The following is a 19778-nucleotide window of genomic DNA, read 5'->3' on the forward strand; positions in this document are numbered from 1 at the left end:
AAAACCTGCGCTCAGCCCAGGATCTGTGCCCTCCAACCCGATGGGACGAACGGGTGACATGCGCCTCTGAGAACTTGCCCCTTAAAGGGCCGCGCTGCCACAGGAACCCAGGTGCTGGTGATAGGATCACCATTAATACCCAGGATGAGATAGAAAGATCAATGTCAATAACAACGTATTTATCCACCTTTGACATAACAAGACATCCCAAGGTGTAACCTCGCAGTAAAACCTGTTGACATTCAGCCACAGGAGGAGATACAGGCGGTGAGTCAATGGACTGAAGTTAAAGTCCGCTGTCGGGCACATTTAGCAGGGTGTTTCCTGGTGGTTGCAGTGCATTGGAATATCCCGCTATCCAACAGCATGTTGCCCTTTCTTTGGCCTGGACGAGGGTCTCCCCACCGAGGCCTCGCTGAGAGGGATTTCCTGTTGGCGAGTGTCAGCTTCAGCAGGAAAGCCTCCTCGCTGGTTGGGGCACTATTCTGTCCGGAAGCCCCTATTTCGCCCCTCCTCCCCCCACACTGTATTGACCCGCTCACCCCCCCCTAACTTTGGGGAGGCCCAGGACTTGGCAAAGGCCTCCCTGGCCTGAACCCTGGCAGTGCCAACCTGGCACCTGGATACCCTGATTGTGCCACCTGGGCACCCTGGCAGTACCAGGGTGGCAGGTTTGCAATGTCAAGGAGTCCAGCTGCCAAGGGGAGTGCCAGGGTGCCACCCTGTCCTGGCTCTGGCCAATTTGGGGTTTCCAATGGCCTGGGAGACCCGCCCAGGTGCCATTACACTTGGTGCACGTCAGTGTGGATCTGTACTAAACAGAGCCCTGGCAAGGCCTCCCGGGGTGCCCGGATTGACCCGACGCCCGGGTATTTAAATGAGCAGTGAGGCTCAATTCAATATTCAGTCTGTATCTCCCCAGTGAGGGCAAGATCCAGATTGCGCCGGGCAGTGTGAGTCGGGTGGCCCCCGATCGACCCAGCACCCGACGCGGAGCCCGATTTGGGGCTTGCGTGATTCCCCCGGTGCACCCGGATCTGCTGGCTAGATTCTGAAAGCTTAGTCAACGAAGTAGGTTTTAAAGTGCCTCGTGTTGGATGGGAGAGAGTTCGCAAGGTGGAGAGCGCTATGGATACATTCCAAGTCTACGTCGGGGAGAAGACAGGAGACCAGACAGGAGAGCATTGGAATAGACAAGTGCAAAAGGTAACAGACATAGATGAGGGCTTCAGAAGCAGATGGCTGAGCCTGGTGCAATCAGACAATGTTGCGGAGGTGGAGGTAGGTGATCTTGGTGTTGGTGTGGATTAGAAGCTCACCTTGAGATAAAACACATCACCGAGGCGGCAAACGGGTCTGACCAAGTTTCAGGAGAGAATAAAATTGAGCTACATTGACTGATTTTTCTTTTAAATATTTTTTCCAATTAAGGGGCAATTTAGCGTGGCCAATCCACCTACCCTGCACATTTTTGGGATTGTGGGGTTAAAACCCACGCAAACACGGGGAGAATGTGCAAACTCCACACGGAGAGTGACCCAGAGCCGGGATCGAACTTGGGACCTCGGCGCCGCGAGGCAGGAGTGCTAACCACTGCGCCGCCGTGCCGCCCAATTAAGCTACATTGATATAGCTCCTCTCATAACTTCAGGATGGACCGAAGCGATTTATAGCCCATTATTTGATTCACCTTTGCAATGTCGTAAATGGATAGTTAACAGGTCTCAGCGGTTCAGCTGCTCAGGGTGTGAGGTATTCAGCGAGGAGCTTCAGGCAGAACGGTGTGTGTGAGTTTAAGCTATGGAAGAATGACATCTCATGGATGTGTTGCTGCATGTCAGTGTTCTTGTTTTCTCAGTACATTAGCAGTGGAACGAATCAACAATTCCTCTCACAGTGAACACCCGGGATTGTGTTGCATGAATCAATTTGAGCAATTAGCCAAAGATTCATTGATATTGCGATCACTTTAAAGTCTCGTATGAGGCATCTAAGCATCCAATATGGCGGGCAATTTGGGGACTGTGCATGATGATGTTTGAGGAATTGTTTGTCGCGGGGAGGGGAGGGGGGCGATGGGGGAGGGGTGAAAAGGGGGGGGGGGGGAAATTGCACAAACTGAATAATCGTGGGGGTGTTGGCAATGTTTATGATTTATAGTTTTGTACTTTTGAATGTGTGTGTGTGTGTAATGTTCTTTGATTATGCCGATGTTGAATCTTGATGCGGCAGTGGGAACAAAGAACATGAGACTTTGTTTTACTATTTATTACTAACACTACTCTAAAGGATTACTATAATGTCTAAGATTAATACAGTTGGAAATAATGGTCTCACACTAACTTACACTTAGATACTACAGAGCTACTCTAATATGTGACTGCTATCAACCCCTCACTAACATCTTCTTGAGCACATAGTGTGTCTGGGTCACGTGCCTGCATACTCGTACCACCTGTTGGTTGGATGCTAGAACTACAACAGTAAAACATATAACTTATAATACACAGACAGATGATGATGATCTACTCATATTATATACAGATGATAATCCACCTATCATCACAGTTAGGAATAAAGTACATTTAGAAAAGGTATGGTGGGCAATGAGTTTTCATGGCTCCTAACCAGTTCTCCACTTCCCTTCCAATTGTCCTCTCCTTAAAGCAAACTGAATCGCACCTCCCTCTCTCCTTCACTCCCAGCCACTCACCCCCCCCCCTCCCCCCCCTCCTCCAGCGCCTGCCAGAAGGCCCGAGGACACCAACTTAGCCCCTGTGGAACTCCTGAGCTGCTACTCAATGGCTGACTGCAACACGATGATCAGGCCCGAGGCCCAATTTCAGGTGATGCTCTGCTCATTTCCGGCTGGAACACGGGCTGCATTGAATTCACACCCCTAAACATAACCTCACGCTAGCGCTGTACAACCTCAACTTGCCAACTATCTCACGGAAATAATGGCCTGTGTACACACTATATGCAATACACCAAATTCTGAACTAATGTGGCTTTGTCTCTCTGCAGTTGTTGACTGTGGATCACCACCAGCGTTACTGAACACGGCGTCACGGCCACCGGTTAACACAACCTATGGGAGTGCGGTTGTGTACCACTGCCAGGCTGGCTATGTGGGTGTGAGAGGAAACGACACATCGATCTGCTCTGCCCAGGGCCAGTGGGAAGGAGCGAACCTGGAATGTGAAGGTCGGTGCTCCGGAAATGCTCCCAAACTCCGGTTCCACTATGACTAAATATAAACTACATTCTTTTTTTAAATGTTTTTATTGAAGTTTTTACTTATTGTACATTATACAAGCAGTCAGGGTAACTGTGCCAATTACAATGTATATATCTATTTCCTTTGCGTTGGCCCCCCCCACGTCCACTTCCCTCGTTGTTTCAGAGTCTGTTCCTGGGCTAATTCCTGTACAATAGCTAGATATTCATTATGTCCACGTGGGCGATGCCCTCCACCCCCTTTTCTTGTTGGATCTTCCCCCCTCCCCCACCTCCCCCCTGGGGTGGGGGTGGGGGGTTCTTTTTCCCATGTTCTTGTTCTTGGTTCTCTGGCCTCTGTGACGTTGGTGAATGGCCCCCATCCTCTGACCCTTGGATGGTAATCGTGATCTTTTCCAAAGAAGGCCGTCCAGAACCCGACAAGTCTGGGGCAAGCCCAGAACATGTGGGTGAGGTTGGCTGTGCCTCCTTGGCACTGTTCACATTTGTCCTCCAACTCCGGGAAGAACCTGCTCATTCGGGTTCTGGTCAGGTGCCCTCTGTGCAACACTTTCAGTTCCATGAGGCTGAGCGTTTGGTCATCTCGCCTAATATTTCCTGATGGAAATCTGACACATTTTCTTAAAAAAATTTTTTTTTTTACAGTACCCAATTCCTTTTTTTCAGTTAAGGGGCAATTTAGCGCGGCCAATCCACCTACGCTGCACATCGGTGGGTTGTGGAGGTGAGACCTACGCAGACACAGGGAGAATGTGCAAACTCCACACGGACAGTGACCTGGGGCCGGGATCGAACCTGGGTCCTCGGCGCCGTGAGGCACCAGTGCTAACCACTGTGCCATCGTGCCGCTCCTACATTTTGTTTTATAATACTCCTCTGAAGCACCGTGGGATGTTTTAACACATTAAAGGCTCTATATAAATATAAGTTGTGTTCGGAAAACAAAGACAGTTTTAAGGGATTTATACCTGAATCGGTAAACATTAGAAATAAAGTTTTGTTTTGAGTGGGTTTAATTTAATGTTTCAGTGCCCGTAAGAATAAAACCAGTAGTTGGTTTAAGCTGGACAAAGGTGTTTGTATGTGTGGGGGTTGGTTAAGTTCCAACTGTGTTTCCATTGTGCTGAGAGAGGGCTATGGCGTGTAGAATAAATAAACCAGCGGCGGCTACTTAGCAACTGGGGCCTTGTGAGGTAGAGAAGCTTTTAAGTTTTAGTTTAACTAATTGGATTGCAGTTGGATATAGGTAGTGAGGGAGAAGGCAGCTCCCACAGCTCTGCTAGAAACGGTTGGTTTAGAAGGCTAGAGAGGGAACATCTCTATTAGTTTTACTAGAAGAAAAGCCATACCATGGAGTAATGGTTCAGAAAATAAGTGCAGAGATCTGAAGAGCAATTTGTTAAGGAAACTAGAGAAAGAAAGAGAAGTGTCCAAGAGATCTGGAGTTAAGTGAACAGAAACCAAGGCGTGGTTCAGAAGAATTCAAGGAAGAGTAAACAAAGTGTTCTGAGTTAAAGAGACAATTGCAGTAACAAATGTTAGAGTAGAACAGCAGACTTCAGAGCTAACTGAAAAGTTTGCTGTCATTTTAATACAGTCTGGAAATCGAGAGTTAAAGCAATTATGAGCAGCTTGCACAGCAGTCAAGACAAATAAACCTTAATGGGATTGATGTAAAATCGTGGACTGGATTTTCTGTTAAAGGTGGAGTGGTAGCTGTGTTCAAAAGTGTAATTTCAAAAACCTGTCTGGATTTCGGAATGCAAACCGCTAAGGGAAAGTATGATTATGAAAGAAGATTTTAAAGCGGGTTTTTGGGAGTGGAGTTTGGAAACTCTCATGTGAATATCATCTGGGGGGATTCTGAGGAGACACAAACATTAAAAAAAATGTATGTTATTCCATACTTATTCAAAAAGTTACAAAGCATAAATAATCCGGGGAACACACTCCCCAACTCACAATTTTACAGTCTGTTCACCCTACTGACCCCCTAAGGGCCATCGCTAAGGGCTCTATCGCCAACGCAAACGGTAGCGGCGGGCACCCCTGCCTTGTTTCCCTATACAACCCAAAATTCCATGAGCTCATCTCATTGGTCCATTTGTTCGCCACCAGGGCCACGCACATCAGACACACCCATGCCACAAACTTTGGCCCAAACCCAAACCTTCCCATGACCTTGAATAGGTACCGTCACTCCAACCAATCAAATGCTTTCTCTGTGCCCATAGACACCACCACTCCTGGGGTCATGATCACGTTCAGTAATTGCCTTTTATTGATCGAGAGTTGCCTGCTCTTTACGGAGCCTGTTTGTCTTCTACAACTACCCCCGGGATGCATCTTTCCATCCTCCCTGCCAGTAACTTAGCCAGCACTTTTACGTCCATATTTAATAGCAAAAAGGACCTGTACGACCCACATTCCAAAGGGTCCTTCCCTTTCTTTGGTATTAGCATAATCGTCGCCTGTGCCATTGTGTCCGGCAGCTCCCCCTTTTCCAGCGCCTCACTAAATGCCCCCAGTAAATGCGGCGCCAGCTCCGCTGCAAACTCCTTATAAAATTCCGCCGGGTAACCGTATGGCCTCGGGGGCTTCCCCAACTTCATCCCTCTTATACTCTCCACCACCTTCCTCAGCCCGAAAGGCTCCTCTACCTGCCTCCTCTCCTCATCCAGCTGCGGAAATTCCAACCCGTCTAAAAACCGCCCATGTCCCCATCCTCACTCCCCCACCCCCCCACTTCAATGTCTCCCAGAATGTGGCCGCCAATATCTCCCCGTTTTGGTTCAACCCCACTTAGTCCTTAATCACCGACTGCACCTTATCACAATGCCCCGTGTCTGCTGACAACACCGAATCTAACTTCCACCCTGGCCGCTACTCCCGCCCCAAACTATGTTGAACATCCAGCCAGTGCGGCGCGTGGTCTGAGATTACTATCCCTGCGTACTCTACCCCCATCATCCCCATCAACACCTCACGCTCACCACAGAAAAAAAATCAATTCTGGAGTATACCTTATGCACATGCAAAAGGAAGGAGTACTCCCTCCTCCGACTTCTTAAATCTTGTGTCGCCTCCCATGATCACATGATGCGTGGCCAAGCCCAGGAACCGAGACATTCACAAACATTCACTTGGGATTCAGAGTGTATTTGACCACAGCCAATCTGTATGCTTAAAAAGGACTTTCTGTTAATGGGGCCATTGTAGATTAAAATGTTTTTGTAATCCATGTTAATCCTAAAATCTGTGTGTAATTGTAAAGCTAAAGGAAAAGTAAAGGCATGTTGTATTATAATCCAATGTTTCATGTTTAATAAATGCTTTTTGTCTTGTTGTTAAAACTAATTTGTGTTCCCCGTGATTCTGTTGTTCACATTTTATTAAAAAAAGTAAAAGTTACAATCCAGGGTTCCATTCTGGGATCGACCCGTCCAGTTACAACTTCAACTGGGATCGTAACAATTGTTTTAGTTCACAGTGAGAAAATGCAACTTGCATCTGGCAGCAACTCATGCAGAACAGGAAGATCCCGAGAGGATCATCAACATTAGCTTTATCTCTTCCGACTGTTAAATTATCTTAACTAATATATTTTTGTGTGTCTTTTCAGCCGTTGACTGTAAATCACCACCAGCGTTACTGAACACGGTGTCATATCGAGCAGTTAACACCACCTATGGGAGTGCGGTTGTGTACCACTGCCAGGCTGGCTATGTGGGTGTGAGAGGAAACGACACATCGATCTGCTCTGCCCAGGGCCAGTGGGAAGGAGCGAACCTGGAATGTGAAGGTCAGTGCTCCAGAACGCTTTCGAACCCCAGTTAAACTGAGACAAGAAGCTGAATCTTCGGCTGTGGGTCAATCCTGGTGCATTGACAAGACCCTTGCGGGAGCAGATAACTAACAGGTGGATGGCGGCCCCAGTCCAGGAGCTGCTGGCCCAATCAGTGGGTCGTCTGCTTAGCAGCTCAGGCAGTGCCACCAGGAGTGGCGGCCATTACTGCAGCCCCGAATTGATGGTCTTGAGAAGCCAGTATGTGTTTATGTGGGAGCTGGGCAGGCACCCCCTGGTGATCGGTGGGAGGGGTATTTTCGATACACCAGGCACCCCCTGGTGATTGTTGGGAGGGGTATTTGCGATACACCAGGCACCCCCTGGTGATTGGTGGGAGGGGTATTTGCGATACACCAGGCATCCCCTGGTGATTGGTGGAAGGGGTATTTGCGATACACCAGGCACCCCCTGGTGATTGGTTGGAGGGGTATTTGCGATACACCAGGCACCCCCTGGTGATTGGTGGGAGGGGTGATTGCGATACACCAGGCACCCCCTGGTGATTGGTGGGAGGGGTATTTGCGATACACCAGGCACCCCCAGGTGATTGGTGGGAGGGGTGATTGCGATACACCAGGCACCCCCTGGTGATTGGTTGGAGGGGTATTTGCGATATACCAGGCATCCCCTGGTATTTGGTGGGAGGGGTATTTGCGATACACCAGGCACCCTCTGGTGATTGGTGGGGGGGTATTTGCGATACACCTGGCACCCCCTGGTGATTGGTGGGGGGGTATTTGCGATACACCAGGCACCCCCTGGTATTTGGTGGGAGGGGTATTTACGATACACCAGGCACCCTCTGGTGATTGGTGAGGGGGGGTATTTACGATACACCAGGCACCCCCTGGTGATCGGTGGGAGGAGTATTTACGATACACCAGGCACCCCCTGGTGATTGGTGGGAGGGGTATTTGCGATACACCAGGCACCCCCTGGTGATTGGTGGGAGGGGTACTTGCGATACACCAGGCACCCTCTGGTGATTGGTGGGAGGGGTATTTGCGATACACCAGGCATCCCCTGGTGATTGGTGGGGGGGTATTTGCGATACACCAGGCACACCGTAGCGTTTGGTGGGAGGGGTATTTGCGATACACCAGGCACCCCCTGGTGATTGGTGGGGGGGGGTATTTGCGATACACCAGGCACACTCTGGTGATTGGTGGGGGGGGTATTTGCGATACACCAGGCACACTCTGGTGATTGGTGGGAGGGGTATTTGCGATACACCAGGCACCCTCTGGTGATTGGTGGGGGGGTATTTGCGATACACCAAGCACCCCCTAGCGATTGGTGGGTGGGGTATTTGCGATACACCAGGCACCCCCTGGTGATTGGTTGGAGGGGTATTTGCGATACACCAGGCACCCTCTGGTGATTGGTTGGAGGGGTATTTGCGATACACCAGGCACCCCCTGGTGATTGGTGGGAGGGGTATTTGTGATACACCAGGCACCCCCTGGTGATTGGTTGGAGGGGTATTTGCGATACACCAGGCACCCTCTGGTGATTGGTTGGAGGGGTATTTGCGATACACCAGGCACCCCCTGGTGATTGGTGGGAGGGGTATTTGTGATACACCAGGCACACCCTTGCGTTTGGTGGGGGGGTATTTGCGATACACCAGGCACCCCCTGGTGATTGGTGGGGGGGGGTATTTGCGATACACCAGGCACCCCCTGGTGATTGGTGGGAGGGGTATTTGCGATACACCAGGCACCCCCTGGTGATTGGTGGGAGGGGTATTTGCGATACACCAGGCACCCCCTGGTGATTGGTGGTAGGGGTATTTGCGATACACCAGGCACCCCCTGGTGATTGGTGGTAGGGGTATTTGCGATACACCAGGCACCCCCAGGTGATTGGTGGGAGGGGTATTTGCGATACACCAGGCACCACCTGGTGATTGGTGGGAGGGGTATTTGCGATACACCAGGCACCCACTGGTGATTGGTGGGAGGGGTATTTGCGATACACCAGGCATCCCCTGGTGATTGGTTGGAGGGGTATTTGCGATACACCAGGCACCCCCTGGTGATTGGTTGGAGGGGTATTTGCGATACACCAGGCACCCTCTGGTGATTGGTTGGAGGGGTATTTGCGATACACCAGGCACCCCCTGGTGATTGGTGGGGGGGGTATTTGCGATACACCTGGCACCCCCTGGTGATTGGTGGGGGGGGTATTTGCGATACACCAGGCACCCACTGGTGATTGGTGGGGGGGGGGTATTTGCGATACACCAGGCACCCACTGGTGATTGGTGGGAGGGGTATTTGCGATGCACCAGGCACCCACTGGTGATTGGTGGGAGGGGTATTTGCGATACACCAGGCACCCCCTGGTGATTGGTGGGAGGGGTATTTGCGATACACCAGGTACCGTCTGGTGATTGGTGGGAGGGGTATTTGCGATACACCAGGCACCCTCTGGTGATTGGTGGGGGGGTATTTGCGATACACCAGGCACACCTGGTGATTGGTGGGGGGGGGGTATTTGCAAAACACCAGGCACCCCCTGGTGATTGGTTGGCGGGGTATTTGCGATACACCAGGCACCCTCTGGCGATTGGTGGGGGGGTATTTGCAAAACACCAGACTCCCCCTGGTGATTGGTGGGGGGGTATTTGCGATACACCAGGCACACCTGGTGATTGGTGGGGGGGGGGGGGGTATTTGCAAAACACCAGGCACCCCCTGGTGATTGGTTGGCGGGGTATTTGCGATACACCTTGCACCCTCTGGCGATTGGTGGGGGGGTATTTGCAAAACACCAGACACCCCCTGGTGATTGGTTGGCGGGGTATTTGCGATACACCAGGCAGCCCCTGGTGATTGGTGGGAGGGGTATTTGCAAAACACCAGGCACCCCCTGGTGATTGGTTGGAGGGGTATTTGCGATACACCAGGCACCCCCTGGTGATTGGTGGGAGGGGTATTTGCAAAACACCAGGCACCCCCTGGTGATTGGTGGGAGGGGTATTTGCGATACACCAGGTACCTTCTGGTGATTGGTAGAGGAGTATTTGCGATACACCAGGCACCCCCTGGTGATTGGTGGGGGGGTATTTGCGATACACCAGGCACCCCCTGGTGATTGGTTGGAGGGGTATTTGCGATACACCTGGCACCCTCTGTTGATTGGTGGGGGGGGTATTTGCGATACACCAGGTACCCTCTGGTGATTGGTGGGAGGGGTATTTGCGATACACCAGGCACCCCCTGGTGATTGGTTGGAGGGGTATTTGCGATATACCAGGCACCCTCTGGTGATTGGTTGGAGGGGTATTTGCGATACACCAGGTACCCTCTGGTGATTGGTGGGAGGGGTATTTGCGATACACCAGGCACCCCCTGGTGATTGGTTGGAGGGGTATGTGCGATACACCAGGCACCCCCTGGTGATTGGTTGGAGGGGTATATGTGATACACCAGGCACCCCCTGGTGATTGGTTGGAGGGGTATTTGCGATACACCAGGTACCCTCTGGTGATTGGTGGGAGGGGTATTTGCGATACACCAGGCACCCCCTGGTGATTGGTTGGAGGGGTATTTGCAAAACACCAGGCACCCCCTGGTGATTGGTTGGAGGGGTATTTGCGATACACCAGGCACCCCCTGGTGATTGGTTGGAGGGGTATTTGTGATACACCAGGCACCCCCTGGTGATTTTTTGGAGGGGTATTTGCGATACACCTGGCACCCTCTGGTGATTGGTGGGGGGGTATTTGCGATACACCTGGCACCCCCTGGTGATTGGCGGGTGGGGTATTTGCGATACACCAGGCACCCCCTGGTGATTGGTTGGAGGGGTATTTTCGATACACCAGTAGTGTCGATAATTTTTAAAATTATTTTATGGGATGTGGGTATCAGTGGCAAGGCCAACATTTGTTGCCATACATAATTACGCTTGAACTGAGTGGCTTTCATGGCCATGGGCCAGTTAAGAGTCAACCACATGATGTGAAAGGCGCTGTTTCAATGTGAATCTTTCGTTCCATCTTAAAAACCACCTTTGTTCCTGAACTATTGCCAGTTGACCCTATGCCTCTCCGTATAGGTCGAATTTGAAGCATGCATGATATCTGATGCTGTTTACTCATAGAAATGTCTTCTGTAATGACAACAATATTTGTCCCTGGGGGAGGTTCACCCAGGAGTTAGTGCAGGGTGACCAGGAATGTATCCACATTTACAGGAGGTCCCCCCCGTGCAAAGAGGTTTGAACACCAGTTGCGGACAAAGAATTCAGTGCTGTTGTGCATCGCAAAACGTTTTCAACATTCCGAGGGTTGAAAATGATCATCGTCAGTACGTTGGTGCTGCCGATCCTCCCACTGTCTGTTATAGAATCGAAAGACACGCTTACATTTCTATAGCACCTTGCACAAACTTACAAATATTCCAAAATGCCGCAGCCAATGAAGCTCTTTTCCAAAGTGTTGCAATGTAGGAACCATGGCGGGAACTTGGCACATAGGAAGGTCCCACCGACAGAAGTATGATAATGACCAGATAACCTGTCGTTAATGGTGTGAATTCAACTATAAATGTTAGTTGGGGCACCAGGGCGAACGTCTGCGTCCTTCACAAATTACCATGTGATCTTTCCTGCTCATCTGTGAGGGCAGAAGGGCGGATCGCTGGCACTCTCCCAGTAATGCACTAGTGTGTCAGTCATGCGTTGAAGATGAACATTTACTCTGTAGTATTTATCTACCCCAGGGTAGTTTACAATGTATTGGGTTTGTTAGAAACTTTAATGCAAGAAACGGGGCGTTTAATTTGAATTTTATCCACAATTTGTGTCTCCTCAGTTGTCGACTGTAGATCACCACCAGCTTTACTGGACACGGTGCCATATCCACCGGTTAACACAACCTATGGGAGTGCGGTTGTGTACCACTGCCAGGTTGGCTATGTGGGTGTAAGAGGAAACGACACATCAATCTGCTCTGCCCAGGGCCAGTGGGAAGGAGCGAACCTGGAATGTACGGGTATGTACTCTAGATTGTTTCCAAGTAAAATAATAGGCGAATACCTTTCCACCCATGACAATATTTGTGGCTTTTTTCTCATCTAATGTGAATATTGCTGAAAAGAGACGTGTTGCTGAACTTTTTCATCATGCACTCATCAGGACAAACACAAGGGGCGGGATTCTCCGACTCCCCGCCGGGTCAGAGAATCACCGGAGGGTGGTGTGAATCACGCCCCCGCCAGCCACCGAATTCTCCGGCACCGGAGATTCAGCGGGGGCGGGAATCGCGCCGTGCCGGTCGGCGGGCCCCCCCACCCCCTGTGATTCTCCGGCCCGCGATGGCCCAAAGTCCCGCTGCTTCTATGCCAGTCCCGCCGGTGTAAATTGAATCAGGTCATTTACCGGCGGGACCTGGCGGTGCAGGCGGGCTCCGGTGTCCTGGGGGGTGCATGGGGAGATCTGGCCCCTGTTGTTGAAAACTCACCACTATTCTTAGAAGTCCCCCTATACCAAAAAGGGCCGACATTCTAAATGGTGAACAGGGATTCTCGCTCCCTGACTCCGATGCAGGCTTCAGTGGGTGCTATTCAGGTCAAACTATGTTTTCAAGTTATCCCCCAGTATAACCCATACCTTCACCGAAGATTTCATCTACTTACCACTTTGTAGCATCGATCCTCGGTCCCGCATTGCTAAGTAAGTAAAGTAGACTTTTGAATAACCACTATTTCTGGTTAAATTAAGTTATTTTATTATTATATTTTTTTACAGAAAGGTAAAAAGATCTTGCTTCTGGATCCTTCTGGTGGTTGGAGGGACCTTCAGGCCCAACTTGACAATCAATCTTCTTTTTAAAATCCGGTTTTCTATAGATGTATTCGCTGATGAGCTCGGTTGCTGTGTCCTATCTTTCCCATGTACCGAGCTGTGAGAGCTGACTCTGCTGGCTATCTCTGAGCTGACTGTGAGCTGAATCTGCCTACTCTTTAAATTCTAGTCTTCCTTAGATGTATTAGCTATTTCAGCTCGGCTGGTTTGCCCTGTCCCTTTCCCATGGCCGAGCTGACTGTAATCTGACTCTGAGCTGCTTGTTCTTTCTCTGCTTCTCCTCTCTCTCTCTCTGAGTTCTGCTTCTGGTCTGGTCTCTAGGTTTATATTCTCTTTCTAACAGTTATTAAGTTTTTATGACTTTATTGCAAAGTAACTTGATTTTCTTTGATTGTAAAAAGTATCTTTGATCTAAACATTCTAATCCAACTAAGTACTCATTTTGACATGACCTCAGCTCTCAGGTCTCTGATTACATTGTTTCCTTTGTGATGTTCAAAAATGCTTTGGTTTCAATAGAGGTGTGAATTTTGGTTTGGTTCCTGTCATTTCTATAGTTTTATTTTCCAATTGTGTCCTCAGCTCATAATTTTGACTTTGATTTTGGCTTTGAATTATGTTTCTCGTAGACTGCTAGTCTCCAGTTTTCTTTAATTTACCTGGTATTAGCAAATTTTCACACCTAGCAGTGTCACCAAATTCAACTGAACCTCATCCTTTCTTTTCCAGCTGTTCACTAAGATAGTTAATTTCAACGAAGGTGTGAAACATTGCTTTTAGCTGTATGCTAAAAATCCACTTGGTTATAACTTCAAAGGTTGACATTTATCACCTAGCTCAACTGAAACTATCATCCCTGCTTTTCCAGATGCTTACTAAGATAGTTACTTTCAATGAAGGTGTGAGCCATTGTTTTTGGCTTCATTCAAAATCTTGAACATATTCCTTATCTAAGATCCTGTTTCATTTTTAGAATTTGTTTCTCCCTTTGAAATTTGGCATTCTTGTATTTGCCCTGATGAAAATCTTCGGCATCATGTCTCTCTTTGCAGCAATGTTCAAGGTCTCACCTAATGTTTCTTCCAATCAGGTCAAACTTCCAGATAACTCCAACATTAATTATTCTTTGTGCTGCAATGAAGGAAGAGAGCAATATAAGTTGAATGGTACGGTGTTAAAGGGGGTGCAGGAACAGAAAGGGATGTATTTTGCAAATCTTTGAAGGAGCCAGGACAGGTTGAGGGGACGAGTTAAAAAGACCCACAGGGGGCCAGATTCTCCGGTTTTGGAGCTATGTCCAGAGGATCTGTGGCGTTTCACGTAGGAAAAATTGGTGCCGCACCCGCACCGATCCTCTCACCGGTGAATGACTAGCAGCCGCGACATGTAAAACGCCCTCCACAAAATAAACGGCTGGAGAATTGCCATGTCCATGGCCGTGCATACGCATGGCAACGCCCTGCAGTGATCACGCTGTACAACATGGCGCCGCCCGTGCGTGGCCCCGACCTACCAGATAGTGCCCCCCCTGGCCACCCCCCACCAGTCCTCCCAGCCCCCGCGGAAGCCCCACCCCCCCCGGCCAGCACCACCGCTCCCGGCAGACTGTGGTGCCGCTGGACACAGTCCGCAGCCGCCACACTAGGTACCTGCATGGCTGGGAACCCACGTGCCCCGCGTCGCCATGAACTCGGCCCATTGGGAGCGGGACATCGGGAGAGGGCCTTCAGGTGACGTCCTGAGGCCGTCCCAATGGCGTGCGGCGCGCGCCCGATGATGCCCTTTGAGAAGGGGCAGAGCATGCGCAACCTGCTTAACGCAGGCGCCATCCCCAATTTGGTCGTAAAAGTAGATTCTCCGCCTGCTTGCTGATTGTGAAATCGGCGTTGGGAAACAGAGAATCTCGCCCAGGACCCGTGGTTTTATAAAGACAGGGATTACAAAATCAATCAGGTCAATGCGAAACCTTTTTGTTTACATCACTCGCTAGCCCTCAGTTTGAATGTTGCGACCTTTCTGGGCATCACTCTGTAGGATGTGTCGTGTTGTTCACCCTGGGGTAACACGGATTGCACACGATGCAATTAACTGATCAAGTATACAGCAAACGTGGGCGTTGGTTCAATATAAGATTTATTGAACTCCAGTAACAAAGCACACAGCTGCCTGTGGGTTGACTCTCTACTACTCTAAATAAACTAACATTACAATCTAGACCAGGCTAGCTCTGATCCACGTGGAGAAGGTGTTGAATGATTTGTACACCCTGACTGTCACTACAGTTGTCACCAGTGGAAAGAGGCGGAGTGCTGATGCCTCCTGTGTTTTATAGTTGGAAGCCCCCCTATGGTGTCCTGTCTTGTGATTGGTCGTGTTCTGTTTTGTATATTGATTGGCTCACCTGAGTGTCCGTCACTGCCTGCTTTTACCTCATGATGTGCACGGGTGCATATTATGACAGGATGAATCTCAAAATCTTGCAGAGTGCAGAGGAGATTCATTAGAATTGTATCAGCGAGGAAAGGCTTCAGCTGGTTGGAAGAGGCCACAGCAACTAGAAAGGTCAGAAGGTTAAGGGCGATATTGGTTCAATATCACCGAGGGTTGCGATGGAATAAACCCTGTTCAGAGGCAGAAAGGTCGGTAACCAGAGGACATCGGTTTAAAAAAACCCGAGGCAACATGTCGATAACCATTTCATGCAGCACGTTATGGTCTAGAATGCACTGTCTGAAAGCAGAGGGGAAATAGATGCAATTGTAACTTTCAAAAGTGAATTGGATAAATATTTGGAAGGGGAAAATGAGCAAGATTATTGAGGAAACAGTGGAGGAATGAAACTCATAGGATGTTTTTCAAAGAGCTAGCATATAAACAATGGACCAAAGGGCCTCCTTTTGTGTTATATTATTCTTTGCCTGATTTATGAGGGATGTTCAATGTCAACATGGCCCTGTTGGGAGAACTCCCTCTTCTGATATTCTGGGTCCCATTGCAGGTTTGATTACATAGATAGTGGAGTGCTATATTGTCAGAGAAGCTATCTACAAGAAATGAAAATGGCTTATTGTCACAAGTAGGCTTCAAATGAAGCTACTGTGAAAAGCCCCTAGTCGACACATTCCACCGCCTGTTCGGGGAGGCTGTTACGGGAATTGAACCGTGCTGCTGGCCTGCCTTGGTCTGCTTTCAAAGCCAGCGATTTAGCCCAGTGTGCTAAACAGCCCCTGCTGATGCATTAAAAACATTAAACCGTACATCAAAGCTATTCTACACTCTCCAGATTGTCTTTTGCACATAAATAGAAAGGATATAAATGTGCGGAGTATGAGAGTCATCATCTACTAGCTGGTTTGTGATGCAGAACAAGGCCAGCAGCGCGGGTTCAATTCCCGTACCAGCCTACCCGAACAGGCGCCGGAATGTGGCGACTAGGGGCTTTTCACAGTAACTTCATACTTGTGGCAATAAAAGGTTATTATTATTATTAAAGCACAAACTGAACTGACATCATTTGGAGAATGTAAAGGCTATTATCAGAAAATGGGAAAGCTAATCGCAATAGGCACAAAGGGTCGGTGGGTAAATACACCATGTGACATGGCGGAAGGTTACACAGATCAGGAAGATCCCAGGTGTGAACCCCAACAATAGCCCTTTGTTTTAATACAGCTGAATGGTCTTAACTGATGTCTCGTTGCGTCTCCTCAGCTGTTGACTGTGGATCACCACCAGCGTTACTGAACACGGCGTCACAGCCACGGGTTAACACAACCTATGGGAGTGCGGTTGTGTACCACTGCCAGGCTGGCTATGTGGGTGTGAGAGGAAACGACACATCGATCTGCTCTGCCCAGGGCCAGTGGGAAGGAGCGAACCTGGAATGTGAAGGTGAGAGATCCAGAAATATCACTGAGTGAAACGAAGATTATAATGCCTAAGCATTGACTTGAGTTAAACTTAATGTTTCTTTGTATCTGATGCCACTTGTTTTGAAGGGAATTAATATCTAAACGTATTCTCTGTCACACTTATTTACATGTGTCAGAACAATCTCTGGTAGTTCCAGTTTAAGGCTACACACCACCATCTGAACCCAACTAACCTATCTAACGTCCTGGCAAATATTTATCTTGTTCATTGATTGGATTGTATGCATCACTGGCTCGGCAAGCATTTCGTCCCCATCTCTAATTTTGCTTGAGAAGGTGGTAGTGAGGTGCCTTCTTGAACCCGCTGTAGTCCGTGTGGTGTAGGTACACCCACAGTGCTGTTAGGGAGGGAGTTCCGGGATTTTGACCCAGCGACAGTGAAGGAACAGCAATACTTCCAAGTCAGGATGGTGTCTGACTCGGAGGGGAACTTGTGGGTCTTGGTGTTCCCATGCGCTTGTTGCCCTGGACCATCTGGGTGGGAGAGGATGCTTGAGGGACAACATTCATTTTCGAGAAATTGAGTAATAACTTTGCTAAATCTAAAATCTAAAAGCAGCAGTCTTGGGAAATAACACTCACATGGGGTAAATTAAATATTGCAACCTGTGCGTCAGTATTAATTCATATGTATGCAGTTTCAAACTTTATTGTAATATTGAGAGCTGTGGTTAAACCTATAGTTTAGTATGTCTGAAGACGTCTTTGTATGCATACATAGAACATAGAACATAGAAAATACAGCACAGAACAGGCCCTTCGGCCCACGATGTTGTGCCGAACCTTTGTCCTTGATTAATCATAGATTATCATTGAATTTACAGTGCAGAAGGAGGCCATTCGGCCCTTTGAGTCTGCACCGGCTCTTGGAAAGAGCACCCTACCCAAACTCAACACCTTCACCCAACACCAAGGGCAATTTGGACATTAAGGGCAATTTATCATTGGCCAATTCACCTAACCTGCACATCTTTGGATTGTGGGAGGAAACCGGAGCACCCGGAGGAAACCCACGCAGACACGGGGAGGACGTGCAGACTCCGCACAGTCAGTGACCCAAGCCGGAATCTAACCTGGGACCCTGGAGCTGTGAAGCAATTGTGCTATCCACAATGCTACCGTGCTGCCCTTGAGAACAAATAAATCTACACTATATCATTTAACCGTAATCCATGTACCTATCCAATAGCTGCTTGAAGGTCCCTAATGTTTCCGACTCAACTACATCCACAGGCAGTGCATTCCATGCCCCCACTACTCTCTGGGTAAAGAACCTACCTCTGATATCCCTCCTATATCTTCCACCTTTCACCTTAAATTTATGTCCCCTTGTAATGGTTTGTTCCACCCGGGGAAAAAGTCTCTGACTGTCTACTCTATCTATTCCCCTGATCACCTTATAAACCTCTATCAAGTCGCCCCTCATCCTTCTCCGTTCTAATGAGAAAAGGCCTAGCACCCTCAACCTTTCCTCGTAAGACCTACTCTCCATTCCAGGCAACATCCTGGTAAATCTTCTTTGCACCTTTTCCAAAGCTTCCACATCCTTCCTAAAATGAGGCGACCAGAACTGTACACAGTACTCCAAATGTGGCCTTACCAAAGTTTTGTACAGCTGCATCATCACCTCACGGCTCTTAAATTCAATCCCTCTGTTAATGAACGCGAGCACACCATAGGCCTTCTTCACAACTCTATCCACTTGAGTGGCAACTTTCAAAGATGTATGAACATAGACCCCAAGATCTCTCTGCTCCTCCACATTGCCAAGAACTCTACCGTTAACCCTGTATTCCGCATTCATATTTGTCCTTCCAAAATGGACAACCTCACACTTTTCAGGGTTAAACTCCATCTGCCACTTCTCAGCCCAGCTCTGCATCCTATCTATGTCTCTTTGCAGCCGACAACAGCCCTCCTTACTATCCACAACTCCACCAATCTTCGTATCGTCTGCAAATTTACTGACCCACCCTTCAACTCCCTCATCCAAGTCATTAATGAAAATCACAAACAGCAGAGGACCCAGAACTGATCCCTGCGGTACGCCACTGGTAACTGGGATCCAGGCTGAATATTTGCCATCCACCACCACTCTCTGACTTCTATCGGTTAGCCAGTTCGTTATCCAACTGGCCAAATTTCCCACTATCCCATGCCTCCTTACTTTCTGCAGAAGCCTACCATGGGGAACTTTATCAAATGCCTTACTAAAATCCATGTACACTACATCCACTGCTTTACCTTCATCCACATGCTTGGTCACCTCCTCAAAGAATTCAATAAGATTTGTAAGGCAAGACCTACCCCTCACAAATCCGTGCTGACTATCCCTAATCAAGCAGTGTCTTTCCAGATGCTCAGAAATCCTATCCTTCAGTACCCTTTCCATTACTTTGCCTACCACCGAAGTAAGACTAACTGGCCTGTAATTCCCAGGGTTATCCCTAGTCCCTTTTTTGAACAGGGGCACGACATTCGCCACTCTCCAATCCCCTGGTACCACCCCTGTTGACAGTGAGGACGAAAAGATCATTGCCAACGGCTCTGCAATTTCATCTCTTGCTTCCCAATAAATCCTTGGATATATCCCGTCAGGCCCGGGGGACTTGTCTATCCTCAAGTTTTTCAAAATGCCCAACACATCTTCCTTCCTAACAAGTATTTCCTCGAGCTTACCAATCTGTTTCACACTGTCCTCTCCAACAATATCGCCCCTCTCATTTGTAAATACAGAAGAAAAGTACTCGTTCAAGACCTCTCCTATCTCTTCAGACTCAATACACAATCTCCCGCTACTGTCCTTGATCGGACCTACCCTCGCTCTAGTCATTCTCATATTTCTCACATATGTGTAAAAGGCCTTGGGGTTTTCCTTGATCCTACCCGCCAAAGATTGTTCATGCCCTCTCTTAGCTCTCCTAATCCCTTTCTTCAGTTCCCTC

At 48.8% G+C, this 19778-nt stretch overlaps 1 protein-coding gene across 3 annotated transcripts in view; it reads left to right on the plus strand.

Moving 5' to 3' along the window:
* susd1 (sushi domain containing 1) overlaps positions 1-19778 on the plus strand; it is a 108081-nt gene that overhangs the window by 18839 nt on the left and 69464 nt on the right. For all 3 annotated transcript variants that reach the window (XM_072517313.1, XM_072517314.1, XM_072517315.1), the window contains exons 4-7: positions 3028-3207; positions 6863-7042; positions 11910-12089; positions 16613-16792. In XM_072517313.1, the coding sequence (XP_072373414.1) occupies positions 3028-3207; positions 6863-7042; positions 11910-12089; positions 16613-16792 (720 nt within the window). The remainder of the gene's footprint in view (positions 1-3027; positions 3208-6862; positions 7043-11909; positions 12090-16612; positions 16793-19778) is intronic.

The sequence above is a fragment of the Scyliorhinus torazame genome, chromosome 9, assembly GCF_047496885.1.
Source record: "Scyliorhinus torazame isolate Kashiwa2021f chromosome 9, sScyTor2.1, whole genome shotgun sequence".
Classification (NCBI taxonomy): domain Eukaryota; kingdom Metazoa; phylum Chordata; class Chondrichthyes; order Carcharhiniformes; family Scyliorhinidae; genus Scyliorhinus; species Scyliorhinus torazame.